The following is a 20,441-nucleotide window of genomic DNA, read 5'->3' on the forward strand; positions in this document are numbered from 1 at the left end:
TGGATTCCATGGCATTCCCAAACGTGCAACTTGTGAGATGCGCAGCGCATACACTACAATTGTGCGTGTACGACGTAAATAAACAAAGCGAGATCAGCCAAAAAATTTCTACTTGCCGTCAAATGTGCAAAGTTTTGCGGACCGGAAAATATAGGTACTGTGGGTTTTTGTGTTATCATACATACATATATGACAATAAATTTGACTTATGTAGACGTACCTTGATGGAGAACCAGAGGCACATTCCAACGCTTGATGTCACCACAAGATGGAACTCAACATACTTAATGCTAGAAAAACTATTCGAGCTAAAGGAGTTTGTTTCTACGCAAACTACTGTCGATCTTGACATTGACTGGGACTGGGTAGAGCTTTATATTGAAGCATTTAAAGACACATATAAAGCGACTCTAACACTGCAACAGGAGCAACTTGCTTACAGCGATTTTTTTATATTGTGGATGGAGCTTAAGCTTAAATGTGAAAAAAGCCAAAACTACATCACAAAAAAATTATTTGCACAATTCGAAATTCGCGAGAGTAAGTTGCTTCAAAACGAAGCCTTGTTATCAGCTATATACATGGACCCTCGAATTAATTTGATTTTATCCGACCAACAAAAAATGATAGCAAAACAAAATTTAAAAAAACTTGCGTTACGGGTGCTAATAATGTATTCATAATAACGTTTTTATTTATATTTTTATTAAGTCAGTTACGTCAGAGCCCGTGTCAACAAATGATGTTTCTTCCGCAACAAGCAGTATCGATGCTTCCGAGGAACGGTCACTTCTATCATCATATTTAGATGATATGCAACCAGTGTCTCAAGTCAAAGGAGAAGAAGTACCGGACAAATTGTCTAAAATTTACATGGAAATCGAAAATTTCAATGTTGTGTTTGGCCGTTTACCACTAAATAGTGATATCAAACAATTTTATCACGACAAAAAGTTTAAGTCGCCACAAATAAGTGAGCTGGCACAGGTGGTGTTAGCCACACCGGCAACTCAGGTGTCGGTAGAAAGGTCGTTCTCAGCCCTTAATTTTATTTTAAATGAGAAGCGGACCTCTTTAACTCCCGAAAATATCAATTCAATATTAGTTGTTAAGCTTAAATCTTAATTTAAGCGAAAAAAAAATATTTGAAATATGTATGCAGCTTTAATTTTTTGTTTTGTTATGAAGAATATGTGGAAGTATGGATATTAAATCTTTTAAGTTTATAAATTTGCCTATGATTTCGTATTTACATTCTCGTTCTTCGTTATCACTTACTCTTTCACGCTTTGCCTGCGAGGGAATATATAGTAGCAACAACAAATACCTAACGCAACTACAACAAAAAGACACTTCGTGCATGCAGCTGGCTCGATTTGCTCAGTGACTGATGCTCAGTTGTTGAGCGCCGAACGAAAGTCTCTCGCTCAGACGCCGCTCAGCACGAGACCGAAAACACGAGAGCAATAAAAATACGTGTTCTGTTCAGAGAGAGAGCACGTCGGTTTCATTTTTCTCTGTCTTTTCCGCGAGCAGACAGCATAAAAAAAATTGGTTGAGCATCTTTTTCGAGCTCTGTTTTATACCCGTACTCAAAAAAGAGTTAAGGGGTATATTAGATTTTTTCTCTATATAATTACAATATCAGCCACATGTTTTTATACCCGTACTCAAAAAAGAGTTAAGGGGTATATTAGATTTCTGGTAAAAGTCGATGTGTGTAACGAAGAGAAAAAAAAAGAAAGTATATATATTCAATAGACGAGTCGATATAGCCATGTCTCTCTGTCCGTCCGTCCGTCTGTCCGTCTTGATGAGCGCCTAGATCTCAGAGACTATAAGAGCTAGAGCAACCACATTTTGTTTCCAGACTCATGTAATATCACACTGCTACAAGTGTATTTCAAAATTTCGCCCCGCCATCTTCCGCCCCCATAAAGGACGAAAATCTGTGGCAGGCACAATTTTAAAGATACGATAAAACTAAGAACGCAGTATCGTAGAAAATGACCATATCTACCAGATTGCCGAATCTGAATCATATCGGATCATAATTATAGCCAGAATGAAGAAATTCATTTTCAGTTGCTTCCCCTGCCCACGCCTGCCAACGACAACGCAACTCATTTTCCTTCTCGCTCGCACACTCTGCCGCGTTCAGTGCGCGAGCAACCCCTAGCGGAGGAGATGTAGAATCTAAATGGTACATGTAGAATATACCTGTTAGATGTAGAATATACATAGTATATGTAGATGTAGAATATACATAGTATATGTAGATGTAGATAACAGATGTAGAAAAAAAATGTAAAATGTTTTTTTTTTTTTTAATTCTAAATAATTATAAGCTCTAAAATGTATGTGCTGACTGAGTACGGGTATAAGTAGAGTCGCGTTCCTTCTCGTTATACCCGTACTCAAAAAAGAGTTAAGGGGTATATTAGATTTGTGGTAAAAGTGGATGTGTGTAACGCAGAGAAGGAAACGTTTCCGACCCCATAAAGTATATATATTCTTGATCAGCATCAATAGCCGAGTCGATAGAGCCATGTCTGTCTGTCCGTCTGTCCGTCTGTCCGTCTGACCGTCTGTCCGTCTGTCTGTCTGTCCGTCTTGTTGGGCTCAGAGACTATAAGAGCTAGGGCAACCAAATTTGGTTTCCACACTCATGTGATATCACACTGCTACAAGTGTATTTCAAAATTTCGCCCCGCCCCCTTCCGCCCCCACAAAGGACGAAAATCTGTGGCAGGCACATTTTTAAAGATACGATAAAACTAAAAACGCAGTATCGTAGAGAATGCCCATACCTACCAGACTGCCGAATCTGAACCAGATCGGATCATAATTATAGCCAGAATGAAGAAATTAATTTTCAGTTGCTTCCCCTGTCCCCCCTCCCGACGACGACAACGAAACTCATTTTCCTTCTCGCTCGCACACTCTGCCGCGTTCAGTGCGCGAGCAACCCCTAGCGGAGGAGATGTAGAATCAAATGGAGCATGTACATTGTACAATCTACATGTTAGATGTAGAATATACATTGTAGATGTAGATGTAGATATCAGATGTAGCAAAAAAATGTAAAATGTAAAATTTTTTTTTTTCTAAAATTCTAAAAAATCATAAGATCAAAAATGTATATACTGACTGAGTACGGGTATAAGGTAGAGTCGCGTCCCCAGAAGCGACTCGCACGTTCCTTCTCGTTTTTTTTTTGGTTTCTTTTAGGTTGTATTTTTTTTTTACATTTGGCACTGTGTTTATTTGTTAATTTCGGCTGTGTATTTAACTCGGCCTTTGAAGATTTTTATTTTCATTCCCATGAATGAATTCTCTTATTTTGGTAAATATATTATCACAACACAGCCCACATTTTTTTCTCATTTAATTTGACATTTTTTTTTGTTTCTGTGTTTTTAACTTTACACAATGCACGAAAATTTATTTGTAGTTTCGGCGCGAACTCGAACCGTTGTCACGGTCGCCATGTAATTAGATATATTTTGATTGGTGTTCAGAGTGGGGACGACGCTGGCGGGGCAACCGCTCTGTGGGCATTCCAGCCACATCTCAGTGTTAGCACTCCAGCTACGCAAGCGGCTGCCCTCGCTTTCGCCCTCATACTTAAGAGCATTTTCCCCCGGCGACGCTCTCTTCATTCTTAAATTCACCACGGCACAGTGGGCGAAATGGCCATTCTAGCTCCATTTAATTCAAAATTTCATAGCAGAATCAATTAAATTTTTTGTGCGTTATCGATTCTCAATGCTTTAGTGAATATGAAAAAAAATTGCTGTTTTGTTTTGCTCTTATTAATCACGCAGCTGTGAGGTGTCAAGCAGAGCACATGGTGCATCAGCTGATGAAATCGACTTTTGGCGCGCTTTAGTGAAGCTGGCCAAAATTTTTACAAAAAGTAAACAAACAAAGTTTAACATAAATTTTTTGTGGATTATTTATTTATAAGCTTGAAGCTATTTATTAAAAATTAGTTTATGACGTTTGATAACATGTGTTAGTTTAAAATAGTCTACAAATCGACCTTTGGGAAATTCTGCTTCAGAACACGCATTGCAGTTTTTGGTGGAGTGCACCTTGGTACTTGAAAGCGCTTAAGTTTCAATTCCTTTTAATATACATTCTTTAAGGTATTGTAAATGCGAAATATTCAATTTGATCTGCCTATAGCTGCCTATAACAACAAAATTTCATTTTTAGGAAATGTCTATCCCTAGAAGACACATTTTTTCTGTTTGGTACAGCGAAAAGGTCGCTACCAAAAAGTGTGCTGCTGTTGAGAAATACGTTTTTTCCAATGTATTTAATAATAATAATTATTCTCAACTAGAATATAAAGCAGTAAATCAGAGGATTTACTCATTTGTAGCACAGTTGCAGCAAAAATGGAAAAGAGCTCATAGGACATTGGAAATTTTCGAGAAATATAACAAGGAGTGGTTAGATGCTGACTCCATATTTTATGTAGAACCGGAAAAAGCTGTACGTTCAGTTGGAAGACCGTCAAAAGAGTTTGAAGATTGTTCATTGAAAACTAAATTGAACAAAGCTAAATCTCTTGCAAACGAAGCAACCAATGAAGAACTCATGTTGGCGGCACGTGTGAGCTTGTACAAAGCTGGGAAGAGAAATGCTTCTAGAGCTGTATCATTGCTTAGTTCAGATGAAGAGGTCGTGGCAAAAACAATAAAATGTGAAAGCAGTGATCCCAAACTTCCTATTAAGTTCAGCCCTGAGGAAGCTTTGGCGATTTATATTGATGGGCGCTTCACAAAACATTCATATAAGCTAGTACAAGCAAAAACTAGATCTAACAATGCAAATGTTTTTCCAAGCTACGATTTGTTGAGAACAGCAAAACTAATGTGCTATCCGAAAGACGTAAAAGTTACTGACTCTTCAGCAGAAGTGCCTTTACAGTGCCTAGTTGACCACACCGTTTCAAGAATCGTGCAATCAAGCAAAATTATTTTCGAAAAAATGAACGAAACGGATAATATAATTACTGCCGTGCACAAATGGGGCTGTGACGGAAGTAGTGGCCATTCCATGTATCGTCAAGGCTACAGCGAGTTTGAAGAAAATAAAACCGATGAATATATGTTCACGATTTGTATTGTGCCCCTACAAACTAAACATGGGACCAATTGTAATATGGCAGAATTCACGTCCTTCCTCTACCAGATTTTGTAGACCAATAAAAATAGTGTGCGAAAAGAAACATCTTCCTTGGTGAAATTGGAAGTTGATAAAAATAAATAAACAAATATTAGAAATCCTTCCGACAACATTCCAAAATTTTCAAATCCAACATAAGTTTCACATGACAATGATTGATGGAAAAATATTTAGTGTCATTGCTGAGTCTTCCAACCAAACATGTGGTATTTGCGGTGCAACTCCCTCAGTAATGGAACAACCTGAAAAGTCGAACACCTGATACAAATTTGTATCAGTATGGACTCTCTACATTGCATGCGTGGATAAGATGCCTTGAATGTATCCTTCACATAGCTTATAGGCTTCCTTTTGAAAAATGGCAGATTCGAAAATCCGATAAGGATGCAGCTGAGCAGCACAAAAAACATATACAAAATCGTGTAAAGAAAGAAATGTCTTTATTGGTAGATATACCAATGCCTGGAGCCGGAAATACTAATAATGGAAACACAGCAAGAAGATTTTTCCAACAGCCAACATTAGCAAGCGAAATAACTGGTGTCGACGAAAATCTAATTCACAGATTTAGTGTGATACTCAGAACTATGGCATGTGGTTATAAAGTCAATACCGAGGTTTATCGGGTTTTTTGCTTTCAGACAGCTGAAATATTTGTTGAAAAATACCCATGGTTCTATATGCCATCCTCTGTTCACAAAATTTTATTGCATGGAGCGGATATAATTAATTGCGTTGGACTTCCTATTGGCATGATGTCTGAAGAAGCATTGGAGGCACGTAATAAAGATCTTCGGAACATAAGGCAGAATCACACCCGAAAGTCTTCACGAAAAAATACAATGGAAGATTTAGTGCATGCTCTCCTTTTTACATCTGACCCATTAATTTCGAACCTATCCAAATCATCGTCCAGGCTTTCCCGAAAAAATATAGAGTTGGATAAAGAGGTTAAAGATATGTTATTCGACGTCAACTTAGAAGAAGTTAATAGTTCCGATAGTTCGGATTCCGAATAATTATGTATATTTTGTATATTTTAAACTTTATTATTCGTATCTAAATAAATAAAAACAACATAAATCTTGAATATGTATAAGTTATACAATCATATGCTATGGAGTTATGATGCATAAAATCATCTTTACGATTTTATCACATATGTGAACATTTTTGACCGATCGGGCCTATAGCTGCCTTATGATATAGTTGACCGATTCGAATGAAATTTGGTAGAGACATTCGGCTAATAGCAATCGTCTTAAGTTCCAAATTTCATTGCGATATCTTTTAAGATACGCTTGTTATTAATTAAATGCCGCTAGAATGGCCATTTCGCCCACTGTGCACGGGCACGCTCCCGCCCACGATCACGCTTCCCGCTCTCGCTGCCGACAGCCCTCGGCAGCTTGAGCGCAACTTCCATCTACGTGCGCTCCCGCTCTCGCTCCCAGCAGCCCTCAGCAGCTTGAGCGTAACTTCAACATTCATTTTTTTTCCTTCATCCTAAGCGACACGGGTTACCTTTGCACGCGATTACATATACAACTAGTGAATAAAAATCCTACGAATAAACACTGAAGAAATTGGAACTGCCTATCGTCTTTATCTTTGGGAACTGATCCTGGGACTTCGCAACGCCTCTACGCTCAAATATTGGTCCTTCGAGCCGGATTTACTTTTTCCCCAAAAGCTTCTCCAGCCTTCGAGCACGGCATCGCCTTCACCAGGAAATCACAAGATAAGTACGCTTGCCTTCTTTACCATAAACCGCCTCCATTTCGCGGTTTGGGCTCCAGAGAAAATTCCGCGAGTTCAAAGTGCCGTGACCGAAGTACATATATATAGTCTTATATATGTACTCTCGCCATCTCCGTTATCCGTAGTGCTTCCAACTTCGACACCGCCATATTATCGGCAATTCCGGCCGTTCTCCGATACTTCACTTCGAATTACCAGTAATACGGTAGTTTTTCGTCGGTTTCTTGTGTCCGTCCATAACTCGCGGACAAATTATTTACCAAAATAATTAATTATTTAATACAATATATTAAATAAAAGTGTATTCCGCGCCTATGTATGTACGCACATTCCAGCCCATGAGAGCGGCTTGCGTACATACACACACACATACACTAATATTTCTTCAGTGCGTTCCATTCGCGGCCTTTATATATATATATATATATATATATATATATATATATATATATATATATTGGTACGATCCAAGTGCAAGTGAATTCACACACACCTACATTAATATACAGGTCTCCAAGAGCATTCCATCCGCGCCCTACCCTAATACAATATACACTGGCACACTCCAAGTGCAAGTGAACACACACACATACCAACATATACACATTACAACAGCAATAAAAGTATCCATCCAGCTACCTGTGTTTTCTTAATTAAATTTATTATTTATTTTATTTATTTATTTATTACATTTACTTGCATAGTTGGCTCCCAACTATACACATACATACACACATTCAACAAAAATACCAAACAATTAAATACCGCATTCCACCACTCCGCGCAAGTGCCATATTTGAAAATCCGCGATTAAGTGAAATTCGTGCCCTCCAGCCACTTTTCGCAAGGTCTCCAATTTCTCCCACATTCTCCAGGGTCCAAATTAATTACTCGCGACCAAGGCATGGCGCATTTTCCGTAATTATTTGGCAATTTACCTTACAAATTGGCAAATTGTGTTGCGTGTTTTGATATTTTTTTGTTCCGAGAGTGAGAGGTGGCCCAAAAACTATCGGCATCCGAACCCGGTGTTCATCCGAATAGAAAAAAAAATAAATTAGTTAAATAATTAAATACTCCGACCACGTCCAAGAAAAACCTCCAAGTCTTTTTTTTTTGGTTCACAAACAAAAAAAATATTTTTTTTTGTTTTGATAAAGAAATTATTGTTGTTCCGTTTCTGTGAGGTGTCCGTGCCTGCTTCCATTGCTTCCTTCCATCCGATAGTAACCCAGTTCCGCTCACGACTGCGTCAAGGGGTAAACGGAGGAGCATCTCTCACACTGGAGTAGCAATATTTGGAAATATTGACTGTGCGATGCTCCTCCGTTCCTCTCCTCAGCTCGGCTCAATATAGGGTCACTCATTGTTTGAGATTTCTCACCTACAGGTGATCTCAAACAATCCGAGTCGTTCCGATTATTGCCTTCCAGCTAGCTTGAGGCCTTTTGTCTGATAGTCCGTGTTTGGGTTACGGGTGTTTCCTGACGGTTCCGAGTCAACTCTACTCAGACCAGTCTGCAGTCCCTCACAGACTTCCAAAAAAAACGATTTTTTCTTGCGTGGGTCCTTTTAAATTATGCCAACAGGTCACAAGGACGGCAAACAACTTTTGCCTGTGACCTCGTCCAACCGGCTACGCACCTCGTCCGCCTCCGGAACTACTCCGACACAGCCAACCAAGGCATCCCTCACTCCGAGAGCAGCCAGTAGCAGCCCTGCTACAAGGACCAAATCGGTCCTATTCCCGTCTCCGGTGACCCTTAAGGTTCCATCGGTGACTAAACGGGATCCGAAAGGCTGCATCACTAGTCCCGTCAGCTCTCGCCACTTCACCACAATGGCTCAATCCGCCACCTCTGCCGCTCGGATCAAATTGGTAGCCGCCATTGGCCGACTATCCCACCTGGCAGAGCGTATCACTTCCGCCCCATCCGCCCCTCTGTCCGAGGTCCGCCGAGGCCAAATCCTCAGCATGTGGACGGACGTCGTGGCCGAATACAAGGCCTGTTCCGCGGTGATGGCTGACGAGGATCCAGAAATCCAAGCGGACATCCGAGAAACATATGGCGAATGCTATGGGGTATTTGAGCAGTGTCTCAGCGACCTTAATGCCCAGCTGGCCCCCTCCGCAGTCCTTCCTCCCGCACAGCCAGTCCAACAGGGCGGCTGTCGACTGCCTCCCGTCAATATTGAGGTTTTCTCAGGGGACTACGTCCGCTGGCCCACATTCCGGGATCTGTTCACCGTGGTCGTGATAAACAATCCAAAATTATATCCGGTATCCGGTATCCGAAGACCACGGGCGACCCAAAGGCCATTGTAGAAAAGTCCCCCCTCACGAATGACGGTTTCGAGTCCGCCTGGTTGGCTCTCCGCAGCCGATGTGAGAACAATCGGCTTCTGGTGACCAACCAAATTAACATTCTCCTCTTCTTGCCCCGCGTAACTTCCGAATGCAGTCGTGCTTTGAAGGAACTTCAAAGTACGATGCAGGGAGTCCTAAATGCGCTAGCGGTCTCCAAGGTTTGCACGGACAATTGGGATAGTCTGCTTGTAACTATCTGCGCTTCAAAATTGCCGAAGCTAAGCCGCGCCTTATGGGAAGCGTCCGTGACGAACAAGAAGGAAGTGCCGCCCTGGAAGGAAATCGACTCCTTCCTCACTCAGCGCTATTTGACGCTCGAAGCTATTGAGAGCGACCCTTCCACTTCCCGAGTGGCTACGAATCCGCCACCCTCCCAAGGCGCCCAGAATCCATCCACTTCTTGCAACCGATCCAATCCATTCCGGTCGCACGGCAGTTCGGTGCCGAACAAGGTTCTTTCTTTCAAGAACCAAGTGAACCAAGTGAACCAGTATCGTAGAGAATGCCCATACCTACCAGACTGCCGAATCTGAACCAGATCGGATCATAATTATAGCCAGAATGAAGAAATTAATTTTCAGTTGCTTCCCCTGTCCCCCCTCCCGACGACGACAACGAAACTCATTTTCCTTCTCGCTCGCACACTCTGCCGCGTTCAGTGCGCGAGCAACCCCTAGCGGAGGAGATGTAGAATCTAAATGGAGCATGTACATTGTACAATCTACATGTTAGATGTAGAATATACATTGTAGATGTAGATGTAGATATCAGATGTAGCAAAAAAATGTAAAATGTAAAATTTTTTTTTTCTAAAATTCTAAAAAATCATAAGATCAAAAATGTATATACTGACTGAGTACGGGTATAAGTAGAGTCGCGTCCCCAGAAGCGACTCGCACGTTCCTTCTCGTTTTTTTTTGGTTTCTTTTAGGTTGTATTTTTTTTTTACATTTGGCACTGTGTTTATTTGTTAATTCGGCCGGTGTATTTAACTCGGCCTTTGAAGATTTTTATTTTCATTCCCATGAATGAATTCTCTTATTTTGGTAAATATATTATCACAACACAGCCCACATTTTTTTCTCATTTAATTTGACATTTTTTTTTGTTTCTGTGTTTTTAACTTTACACAATGCACGAAAATTTATTTGTAGTTTCGGCGCGAACTCGAACCGTTGTCACGGTCGCCATGTAATTAGATATATTTTGATTGGTGTTCAGAGTGGGGGAGGCGCTGGCGGGGCAACCGCTCTGTGGGCATTCCAGCCACATCTCAGTGTTAGCACTCCAGCTACGCAAGCGGCTGCCCTCGCTTTCGCCCTCATACTTAAGAGCATTTTCCCCCCGGCGACGCTCTCTTCATTCTTAAATTCACCACGGGCACGCTCCCGCCCACGATCACGCTCCCGCTCTCGCTGCCGACAGCCCTCGGCAGCTTGAGCGCAACTTCCATCTACGTGCGCTCCCGCTCTCGCTCCCAGCAGCCCTCAGCAGCTTGAGCGTAACTTCAACATTCATTTTTTTTCCTTCATCCTAAGCGACACGGGTTACCTTTGCACGCGATTACATATACAACTAGTGAATAAAAACCCTACGAATAAACACTGAAGAAATTGGAACTGCCTATCGTCTTTATCTTTGGGAACTGATCCTGGGACTTCGCAACGCCTCTACGCTCAAATATTGGTCCTTCGAGCCGGATTTACTTTTTCCCCAAAAGCTTCTCCAGCCTTCGAGCACGGCATCGCCTTCACCAGGAAATCACAAGATAAGTACGCTTGCCTTCTTTACCATAAACCGCCTCCATTTCGCGGTTTGGGCTCCAGAGAAAATTCCGCGAGTTCAAAGTGCCGTGACCGAAGTACATATATATAGTCTTATATATGTACTCTCGCCATCTCCGTTATCCGTAGTGCTTCCAACTTCGACACCGCCATATTATCGGCAATTCCGGCCGTTCTCCGGTACTTCACTTCGAATTACCAGTAATACGGTAGTTTTTCGTCGGTTTCTTGTGTCCGTCCATAACTCGCGGACAAATTATTTACCAAAATAATTAATTATTTAATACAATATATTAAATAAAAGTGTATTCCGCGCCTATGTATGTACGCACATTCCAGCCCATGAGAGCGGCTTGCGTACATACACACACACATACACTAATATTTCTTCAGTGTGTTCCATCCGCGGCCTTTACTACCCCTATATATTATATATATATTGGTACGATCCAAGTGCAAGTGAATTCACACACACCTACATTGATATACAGGTCTCCAAGAGCATTCCATCCGCGCCCTACCCTAATACAATATACACTGGCACACTCCAAGTGCAAGTGAACACACACACATACCAACATATACACATTACAACAGCAATAAAAGTATCCATCCAGCTACCTGTGTTTTCTTAATTAAATTTATTATTTATTTTATTTATTTATTTATTACATTTACTTGCATAGTTGGCTCCCAACTATATACATACATACACACATTCAACAAAAATACCAAATAATTAAATACCGCATTCCACCACTCCGCGCAAGTGCCATATTTGAAAATCCGCGATTAAGTGAAATTCGTGCCCTCCAGCCACTTTTCGCAAGGTCTCCAATTTCTCCCACATTCTCCAGAGTCCAAATTAATTACTCGCGACCAAGGCACGGCGCATTTTCCGTAATTATTTGGCAATTTACCTTACAAATTGGCAAATTGTGTTGCGTGTTTTGATATTTTTTTTGTTCCGAGAGTGAGTGGTGGCCCAAAAACTATCGGCATCCGAACCCGGTGTTCATCCGAATAGGAAAAAAAAAAAATGAGTTAAATAATTAAATACTCCGACCACGTCCAAGAAAAACCTCCAAGTCTTTTTTTTTGTTCACAAACAAAAAAAAATATTTTTTTTGTTTTGACAAAGAAGTTATTGTTGTTCCGTTTCTGTGAGGTGTCCGTGCATGCTTCCATTGCTTCCTTCCATCCGATAGTAACCCAGTTCCGCTCACGACTGCGTCAAGGGGTAAACGGAGGAGACTCGCACGAGTACAATATTTCCAAATATTGCTACTCCAGTGTGACCGTTCCTCTCCTCAGCTCGGCTCAATATAGGGTCACTCATTGTTTGAGATTTCTCACCTACAGGTGACCTCAAACAATCCGAGTCGTTCCGATTATTGCCTTCCAGCTAGCTTGAGGCCTTTTGTCTGATAGTCCGTGTTTGGGTTACGGGTGTTTCCTGACGGTTCCGAGTCAACTCTATTCAGACCAGTCTGCAGTCCCTCACAGACTTCCAAAAAAACCGATTTTTTCTTGCGTGGGTCCTTTTAAATTATGCCAACAGGTCACAAGGACGGCAAACAACTTTTGCCTGTGACCTCGTCCAACCGGCTACGCACCTCGTCCGCCTCCGGAACTACTCCGACACAGCCAATCAAGGCATCCCTCACTCCGAGAGCAGCCAGTAGCAGCCCTGCTACAAGGACCAAATCGACCAAGTTGGTAGCCGCCATTGGCCGACTATCCCACCTGGCAGAGCGTATCACTTCCGCCCCATCCGCCCCTCTGTCCGAGGTCCGCCGAGGCCAAATCCTCAGCATGTGGACGGACGTCGAGGCCGAACACAAGGCCTGTTCCGCGGTGATGGCTGACGAGGATCCAGAAATCCAAGCGGACATCCGGGAAACATATGGCGAATGCTATGGGGTATTTGAGCAGTGTCTCAGCGACCTCAATGCCCAGCTGGCCCCCTCCGCAGTCCTTCCTCCCGCACAGCCAGTCCAACAGGGCGGCTGTCGACTGCCTCCCGTCAATATTGAGGTTTTCGCAGGGGACTACGTCCGCTGGCCCACATTCCGGGATCTGTTCACCGCGGTCGTGATAAACAATCCAAAATTATCTCCGGTAGAGAAGTTATACCGCCTCACCGAGAAGACCAGGGGCGACCCAAAGGCCATTGTAGAAAAGTCCCCCCTCACGAATGACGGTTTCGAGTCCGCCTGGTTGGCTCTCCGCAGCCGATATGAGAACAATCGGCTTCTGGTGACCAACCAAATTAACATTCTCCTCTTCTTGCCCCGCGTAACTTCCGAATGCAGTCGGGCTTTGAAGGAACTTCAAAGTACGATGCAGGGAGTCCTAAATGCGCTAGCGGTCTCCAACGTTTGCACGGACAATTGGGATAGTCTGCTTGTAACTATCTGCGCTTCAAAGTTGCCGAAGCTAAGCCGCGCCTTATGGGAAGCGTCCGTGACGGACAAGAAGGAAGTGCCGCCCTGGAAGGAAATCGACTCCTTCCTCACTCAGCGCTATTTGACGCTCGAAGCTATTGAGAGCGACCCTTCCACTTCCCGAGTGGCTACGAATCCGCCACCCTCCCAAGGCGGCCAGAATCCATCCACTTCTTGCAGCCGATCCAATCCATTCCGGTCGCACGGCAGTTCGGTGCCGAACAAGGTTCTTTCTTTCAAGAACCAAGTGAGTCCGAAGAAGAGGACGTGTGATCTCTGTTCCAAGGAGAATCACCCGATCCGACTATGTCCGCGCTTTCTCAACATGTCCGCTGATGCACGTTCCAATTGCATCAAGACAAAACAGCTGTGCCTAAATTGCTTCGCAAGAGGCCATCAGCTTCGCGACTGCTCAAGCAGCCACAATTGTTCCACTTGTGGAGCCAGGCATCACACGCTTCTGCATCGTTCCGCGCCTCCGTCCAACATGGCGGCTTCGACATCCGCCCAAACCCCCAGCTCGTCCGATTCTCAGCCCAACGTACAGAGCTATTTCTCTTCCAGCACAAGTACCGTTCTTCTGGGCACAGCACTCATTAATATTTGCCACCTGGGGACCAATTTCCGTGCCCGCGCTCTGATCGACTCAGGCTCCGAAGCGACGTTCATCACTGAACGCCTCTTTAACATCATTAAGCCACCGTTCGAAGCTATCCAGGCTCAAGTCGCGGGTTTAAACCAAACCGTAGCGGCTAAGGCGCAAAAGCGTTGCCACTTCATGATCGGGGCCGCCTCCAGGCCGGGCCTCAAGATCGAGACCACGGCATATGTTCTGCCTCAATTAGCAGGCAACCTTCCTTCATATCCGATACCGCAGCACTTCTTGGATAACCTTCCAAACCTCCAATTGGCAGACCCTTCCTTCCACCGAAGCTCGCAGATTGATGTGCTTCTAGGCGCTGACATCCTTCCTGCTATCCTGTTGAGCGGCTTCCAGTCTGCCATTTGTGGCTCGCTGCTGGGACAAGAGACCATCTTCGGATGGGTCCTATCCGGTCCGGTATCAGCTGACTCGGCTCGGACGGTTTCCGCCTTCACCACGAAGCTCTCGTTTAATTCGGATGTCCGACTCGAGAAGCTTCTCACCAAATTCTGGGAGGTGGAGGACCTTCCGGGGAGACCGACGAGCGAGTCCGATTCAGTGTGCGAGGAAAACTTCCTCCAGACCACTAAACGAACCCCCGATGGGAGATACGTGGTTACTCTCCCTTTCAAGTGTCCAGAAAAAGTCGAGCTAGGCCACTCCAGAAGCGCGGCCAAGGCCCAGTTCCTTAGAAACGAGCAGCGGCTGCAGCGGAACTTGCCGCTCAAGAAGCAGTACGACTCCGTCATTCAGGAATATTTAGAGCTCGGCCACATGACAGCGGTTACACCTAGTCATGATTCCGGCCATTTCTACCTGCCACATCACGCCTTGTTTAAACCCGACAGCACCACAACCAAATTGCGCGTAGTCTTCAACGCCTAAAGCCCGTCTTCCAACGGGAAAAGCCTCAACGACACGTTGCATGCTGGGCCAGTCCTTCAGTCTGACTTGACCATGCAAATCCTGAGGTGGCGCGTCTTTCGCTACGGTTTCGCGACCGTAACGGGGACGTGTGTGACTACGAGCTCACCACTGTCACTTTCGGAGTCAACTGCGCACCGTACCTCGCCCTCCGCGTCCTCAAGCAACTCGCACAAGAGGTGCGTCCACAGCTGCCGATGGCAAGCGTCATCCTGGAGAGCGACATGTACGTGGACGACGTGCTCGCTGGTGCTCACTCTCAGTCTCAGGCAATTTCCGCCATTGCTGAACTACGCGAAGCACTCGACTCTGCAGGGTTTCCGCTCCGAAAGTGGACAGCTAACCATAAGGGCGTCCTGCGCGACATTCCAGTCGACCACTTACTCCGCGCTGACTTCCTAGAGCTGGAAGAGAGTAGCATCGCTAAGACGTTGGGAATCCGATGGCAAGCCAGTGCCGACGAGTTCTTCTTTTCGCCTCCCGCTTTAAACGAGCGACAATCCTGCACGAAGCGCAATGTGCTGTCCCAGATCGCGCAGCTCTTTGATCCAGCGGGATGGCTTGCCCCCTTCGTCGTCCAAGCGAAAATATTTATGCAGGAGATTTGGTTGAGAGAGTTAGGATGGGATGACGTCCTTCCTAACGATCTGTCTCAAGCCTGGGAGACATTCCTGAAAAGCTTTCCGGCCATCCAAGGGATCCGCATTCCGCGGTGGTTACACGTCCGTCCGATGGCCAAGGTACAGATTCATGGGTTCTGCGACGCGTCTCAACGTGCCTATGGGGCAGGGCATTGTGTGTACCCTTCTCACAGCCAAAACCCGCGTTGCCCCCGTGAAAACAGTCTCGTTGCCTCGACTCGAGCTGTGCGGAGCTGTCCTTCTGACAGAACTCTCCGTGGCCATCCTTCCTCAAATGCCGCTCGACGCCAGCCAGGTGTACTTTTGGACCGATTCCACTATTGTGTTGGCCTGGTTGAACAGGCCGGCATGTGATTGGACCACTTTTGTAGGGAATCGAGTCGCCAAAATCACTCGCTGTTGGCCCCGCGAACGATGGAGCCACGTCCGATCCGAGGACAACCCGGCCGACCTCGCCAGTCGAGGGCTCGGACCCACTGAACTGGTCGGCAATGACATGTGGTGGCATGGCCCTGCGTGGCTGCGTGGTCCGCAGTCGGAGTGGCCTTGTCCACGAGGCTCAATCCTTGAGACCGACTTGGAGAAACGAGCCGTCAAGGTTCACCACGCCACTGACACCGCCTCGGACATTCTCAGCCGATTTTCCGAATTCGGACGCGCTCTGCGCGTGATCGCCTACGTTCGGCGGTTCGGCCAGCGCGTCAGAGGGCAAGCAACGCCAGTCCACGTATCCACAGAGCTAGACAATAAAGAGGTCGCTGCAGCTCTCCAAGCTGTCACCATCACGACCCAACGCTTCCATTATACGGCGGAGCATCGCTGTCTTGTAAACAAGCAGCCACTTCCGACTACGAGCTCTCTTCAGAACCTCAATCCGTTCCTGGACCAAAACGGAGTCATGCGGGCATGTGGCCGGGTCCGAGCCTCGGCATCCATGACCTACAATGAGCGGCATCCAATCCTGTTGCCACCCGCATGCCTCCTGGTTCGCCTGCTGGTTCGATTCACCCATCACGTATCCCTACATGGTGGGAACCAGCTGGTCATCCGCCTTCTCCGGGCAACATACTGGATCCCTCGACTACGTCACGTCGTGAGGGCAGTAATCCACTCCTGTAAGGTCTGCGTCATCCAACGCAAGCGACTCCAAACCCAATTAATGGGCGACCTTCCTTCCTCACGAGTTACATTTTCGCGGCCGTTCACATACACCGGAGTCGACTTCGCCGGGCCGTTCGACGTGAAAAGTTTCACAGGACGCGCCTGTCGCATCTCCAAGGGGTATGTGTGCGTTTTCGTTTGTTTTACCACGAAGGCCATCCATTTGGAGGCTATGTCCGACTTGTCCACCGACACTTTCCTAGCCGCCTTCGCCCGGTTCGTCGCGAGACGAGGCTGTCCCCACGAAGTCCACTCCGACAACGGGAGGAATTTTTCGGCGCATCCCGCTCTCTGGCTGTGGACCTTCTCGAGGCCCTCCGCACTCGGACCTCCGCGGTGTACAGCCAGCAGGGGCTCACGTGGCGATTCATCCCTCCAGGGGCCCCACATATGGGGGGCTTATGGGAAGCGGGTGTGAAGAGCTTCAAGGCTCTTTTCCAACGGTCGATGTGTACTTCCAAATACACATTAGAGGAGTTCGCGACCTTTCTCTCCAAGATTGAGGCATGCCTTAACTCGCGACCAATCGCTCCAATGTCTGAGGACCCAACGGACCCGTTGGCTTTGAGCCCAGGTCATTTTCTGATTGGTGGGCCGCTACTATCCGTGGCAGAGCCCGAAATTCAGGCGAGCGCCTCCTCCATCCTAAACCGCTGGCAACACCTCAAGGCTCTCAACCAGCAATTTTGTTCGCGCTGGAAGACAGAGTACCTGCGAGAGTTGCACAAGCGCAACAAATGGCAGCATCCGACAAGGGACCTCGAGGTTGGAGACCTCGTAGTGATCAAGGAGGAAAACATGCCCTCTCATGAATGGCGTCTCGGCCGTGTTCAGAGCACGAATCCGGGACCCGATGAAAAGGTTCGCGTGGTAGACTTACTCACCGCCCGCGGCCTTATCAAGCGACCGATCACGAAGGTGGTTCTGCTGCCTATGGATTCGGAAGTCCCTTCCACCTACCCTCGCGTAGGCTCCGATCCCTAAGAATCCGCTTAATCCAGCAATAGTATCCGTAGTTCCTAAGCAGTTCCGAAAGCTCCCTTTTCGAATCGTTGACAATCCGTGCCAACACTGTACTAATCCTTCCTTGACTCTTTTCTTCCATCACAGTCATCTTCCGGAGTATAGCCATGGCACCTAAACTTTCCGCGCAGTCCCGGGCAAGCCGCAAAGCCGATAACACACCGGCACAAGGTAGGAGTGCCTCGTTTAAGTGCCGAGTGTGCCCAGGAGTCCACCCGTTGAAGAGTTGCCGAACATTCCTGATCATGAGCGGCGAGAAGAGGCTACGAGCAGTGTTGTTGCATAAATACTGCTCGAACTGCCTGGCTCACGCCCACTCGGGCAAGGACTGCCGCAGTGGAGACAAGTGCAAGACGTGCGCTAAAAACCACCACACCCTGCTCCACCTTCCAGGACCGCTGCGCCCCGTCGGCTCCTCTTCGGCATCTACGTCTCCACCTACAACCTCCCGCGCAGAGCGACGCCCTTGTCGTCCGGTCAGCCGCCCTGTCCTCGGGGATCCGGCCCCGACAGTGCACTCCTTGCTCCAGCATCGGAGCATTAACGTCCTTCCGACGGCACGGGTGGTCCTCGCGGTGCAACAGAGGACGCACAGCATGGTCGCCCTCATCGATCCCTGTACGCCGGTCAGCTGCATAGACGCCGATGTGGCTCAGGAATTGAAGCTGCCAACCACCTGCATCGGGGATGAGAGAGTGTGCACCACCATAGTCCGGGCTAAGACGGAAGGACTCCAGTGGGAGGCCGTCTTCAAAATCGAGCCCCGTCTCCGCGTCCGCACCCCGATCCGTCCACTGAGTGACACTGTCCGGGCTCGCTTCGATGATCTGAAGCTGGCCAATACGGAGTTCCAAAAGCCGGCGACCATTTCGCTCGTCTTGGGAGCAGATGTATATCCGAAGGTCATCCAGCCGGGCTTCCTCGCCCGCGAAGACGGCCTCCCCGTGGCTCAAAGCACGGTGTTTGGGTGGATTGTGTCTGGTGCGTGTACGCAGACTTAAACACTCTTTGCAATCCTGCAAGGGGGGGAGAATGTTCAGAGTGGGGACGGCGCTGGCGGGGCAACCGCTCTGTGGGCATTCCAGCCACATCTCAGTGTTAGCACTCCAGCTACGCAAGCGGCTGCCCTCGCTTTCGCCCTCATACTTAAGAGCATTTTTCCCCCGGCGACGCTCTCTTCATTCTTAAATTCACCACGGGCACGCTCCCCCACGATCCGCTCCCGCTCTCGCTGCCGACAGCCCTCGGCAGCTTGAGCGCAACTTCCATCTACGTGCGCTCCCGCTCCCGCTCTCGCTCCCAGCAGCTTGAGCGTAACTTCAACATTCATTTTTTTTCCTTCATCCTAAGCGACACGGGTTACCTTTGCACGCGATTACATATACAACTAGTGAATAAAAACCCTACGAATAAACACTGAAGAAATTGGAACTGCCTATCGTCTTTATCTTGGGAACTTCGCAACGCCTCTACGCTCAAATAATTGGTAAATTTGAAGAATAATTAAGTATAATTTTATTGGTAAATGTGAAGACATCCGTCTTCGTTTAATTCCATTTCTTCAATGTTCTATCGATCTAGATCTTATGGTAGTTTAAGCTAAGGCCGCGCAGCTGCGCTGCCAGCAACGCCGGTAGCGGAGCGGCCGCATTTATATATTCGTTATATATATGCCCAGCGCTGCTGATAGCGGGGGGCGCGAGGGGAATCAGATGCGCGTGTACTTTATGTATCGTCAAGCTATGAGAATATGCTGACGATACATTTATGTCGCTCGAGGCACAACTTGGGTGATCGTATTATGTTTCACCCGAGCTATGTCTGGGACTTGTTTACGTAACTGCAACAAAGTGTGACAGTGAATATTCTTTAAGTATCGTTGGTACAGTGGATACCAACTATGTGCGCATACTACAGTGTACGTACTCTATGTTATATATTTTCTATTGTGTCATCTCGTCTCATCTACTACAAACACAAAATAAAACAAATAAACTAAAATAAAGCAAAAGTTTCTTTTTACGAGCGAAATGTGTGAAAAATAGAAGTGAATCTTTTGGGCGGATGGTGGGATGGTAATTAAGGGGTAATAAATCATAAAAAGGGGGGTGAGAATTGACCTAGTTACGTTAATGAGGGTGAAAGTTTACCTAATTAGGTAAAAAGGGTGGTGAGAGTTGACCTAGTTACGTTAATGAGGGTGAAATTGAGGGGTGTGAGCTCATGCGTGAGGGGTGGTTGAATTTGATTGGTCGGGTAGGTTGCACATGCGTACATTGCTGGTGGTGTTATAGGGGAGGGAGTGATCCTAGGAAGGATGAGTTCTCGTTAGCCGTAATGAAGTTGTATACACCCTCCCTACTCTCTGACACCTGTTAAAGTCGGGGGGTGGGAAGTGCGTGCGTTTGCGTCCAGCTCAGTCCGAGGTTAATTGTTAATTGTCTGTATTGTTAACTTCTACTACGCTGACGCTGATAGGCGTTCTCGACA

At 46.3% G+C, this 20,441-nt stretch overlaps 2 protein-coding genes across 2 annotated transcripts; both read left to right on the forward strand.

Annotated features, from left to right (window-relative positions):
• Positions 1 to 4,047: 4,047 nt before the first annotated feature.
• LOC121404029 lies at positions 4,048 to 5,214 on the forward strand. The gene is made up of 2 exons (XM_041592542.1): positions 4,048 to 4,151; positions 4,222 to 5,214. Exon 2 carries the CDS (start codon positions 4,225 to 4,227, stop codon positions 5,212 to 5,214), a length of 990 nt encoding a protein of 329 aa, XP_041448476.1. The 5' UTR covers positions 4,048 to 4,151; positions 4,222 to 4,224.
• Positions 5,215 to 12,927: 7,713 nt separating this feature from the next.
• On the forward strand, positions 12,928 to 17,912 carry LOC121404030. The gene is made up of 5 exons (XM_041592543.1): positions 12,928 to 13,035; positions 14,257 to 15,069; positions 15,174 to 15,900; positions 15,971 to 17,340; positions 17,763 to 17,912. The coding sequence occupies exons 1-5, from the start codon at positions 12,928 to 12,930 to the stop codon at positions 17,910 to 17,912; spliced, it is 3,168 nt and encodes a 1,055-aa protein (XP_041448477.1).
• Positions 17,913 to 20,441: the final 2,529 nt, after the last annotated feature.

This window comes from Drosophila obscura, unplaced genomic scaffold (assembly GCF_018151105.1).
Source record: "Drosophila obscura isolate BZ-5 IFL unplaced genomic scaffold, ASM1815110v1 contig_180, whole genome shotgun sequence".
Taxonomy (NCBI): domain Eukaryota; kingdom Metazoa; phylum Arthropoda; class Insecta; order Diptera; family Drosophilidae; genus Drosophila; species Drosophila obscura.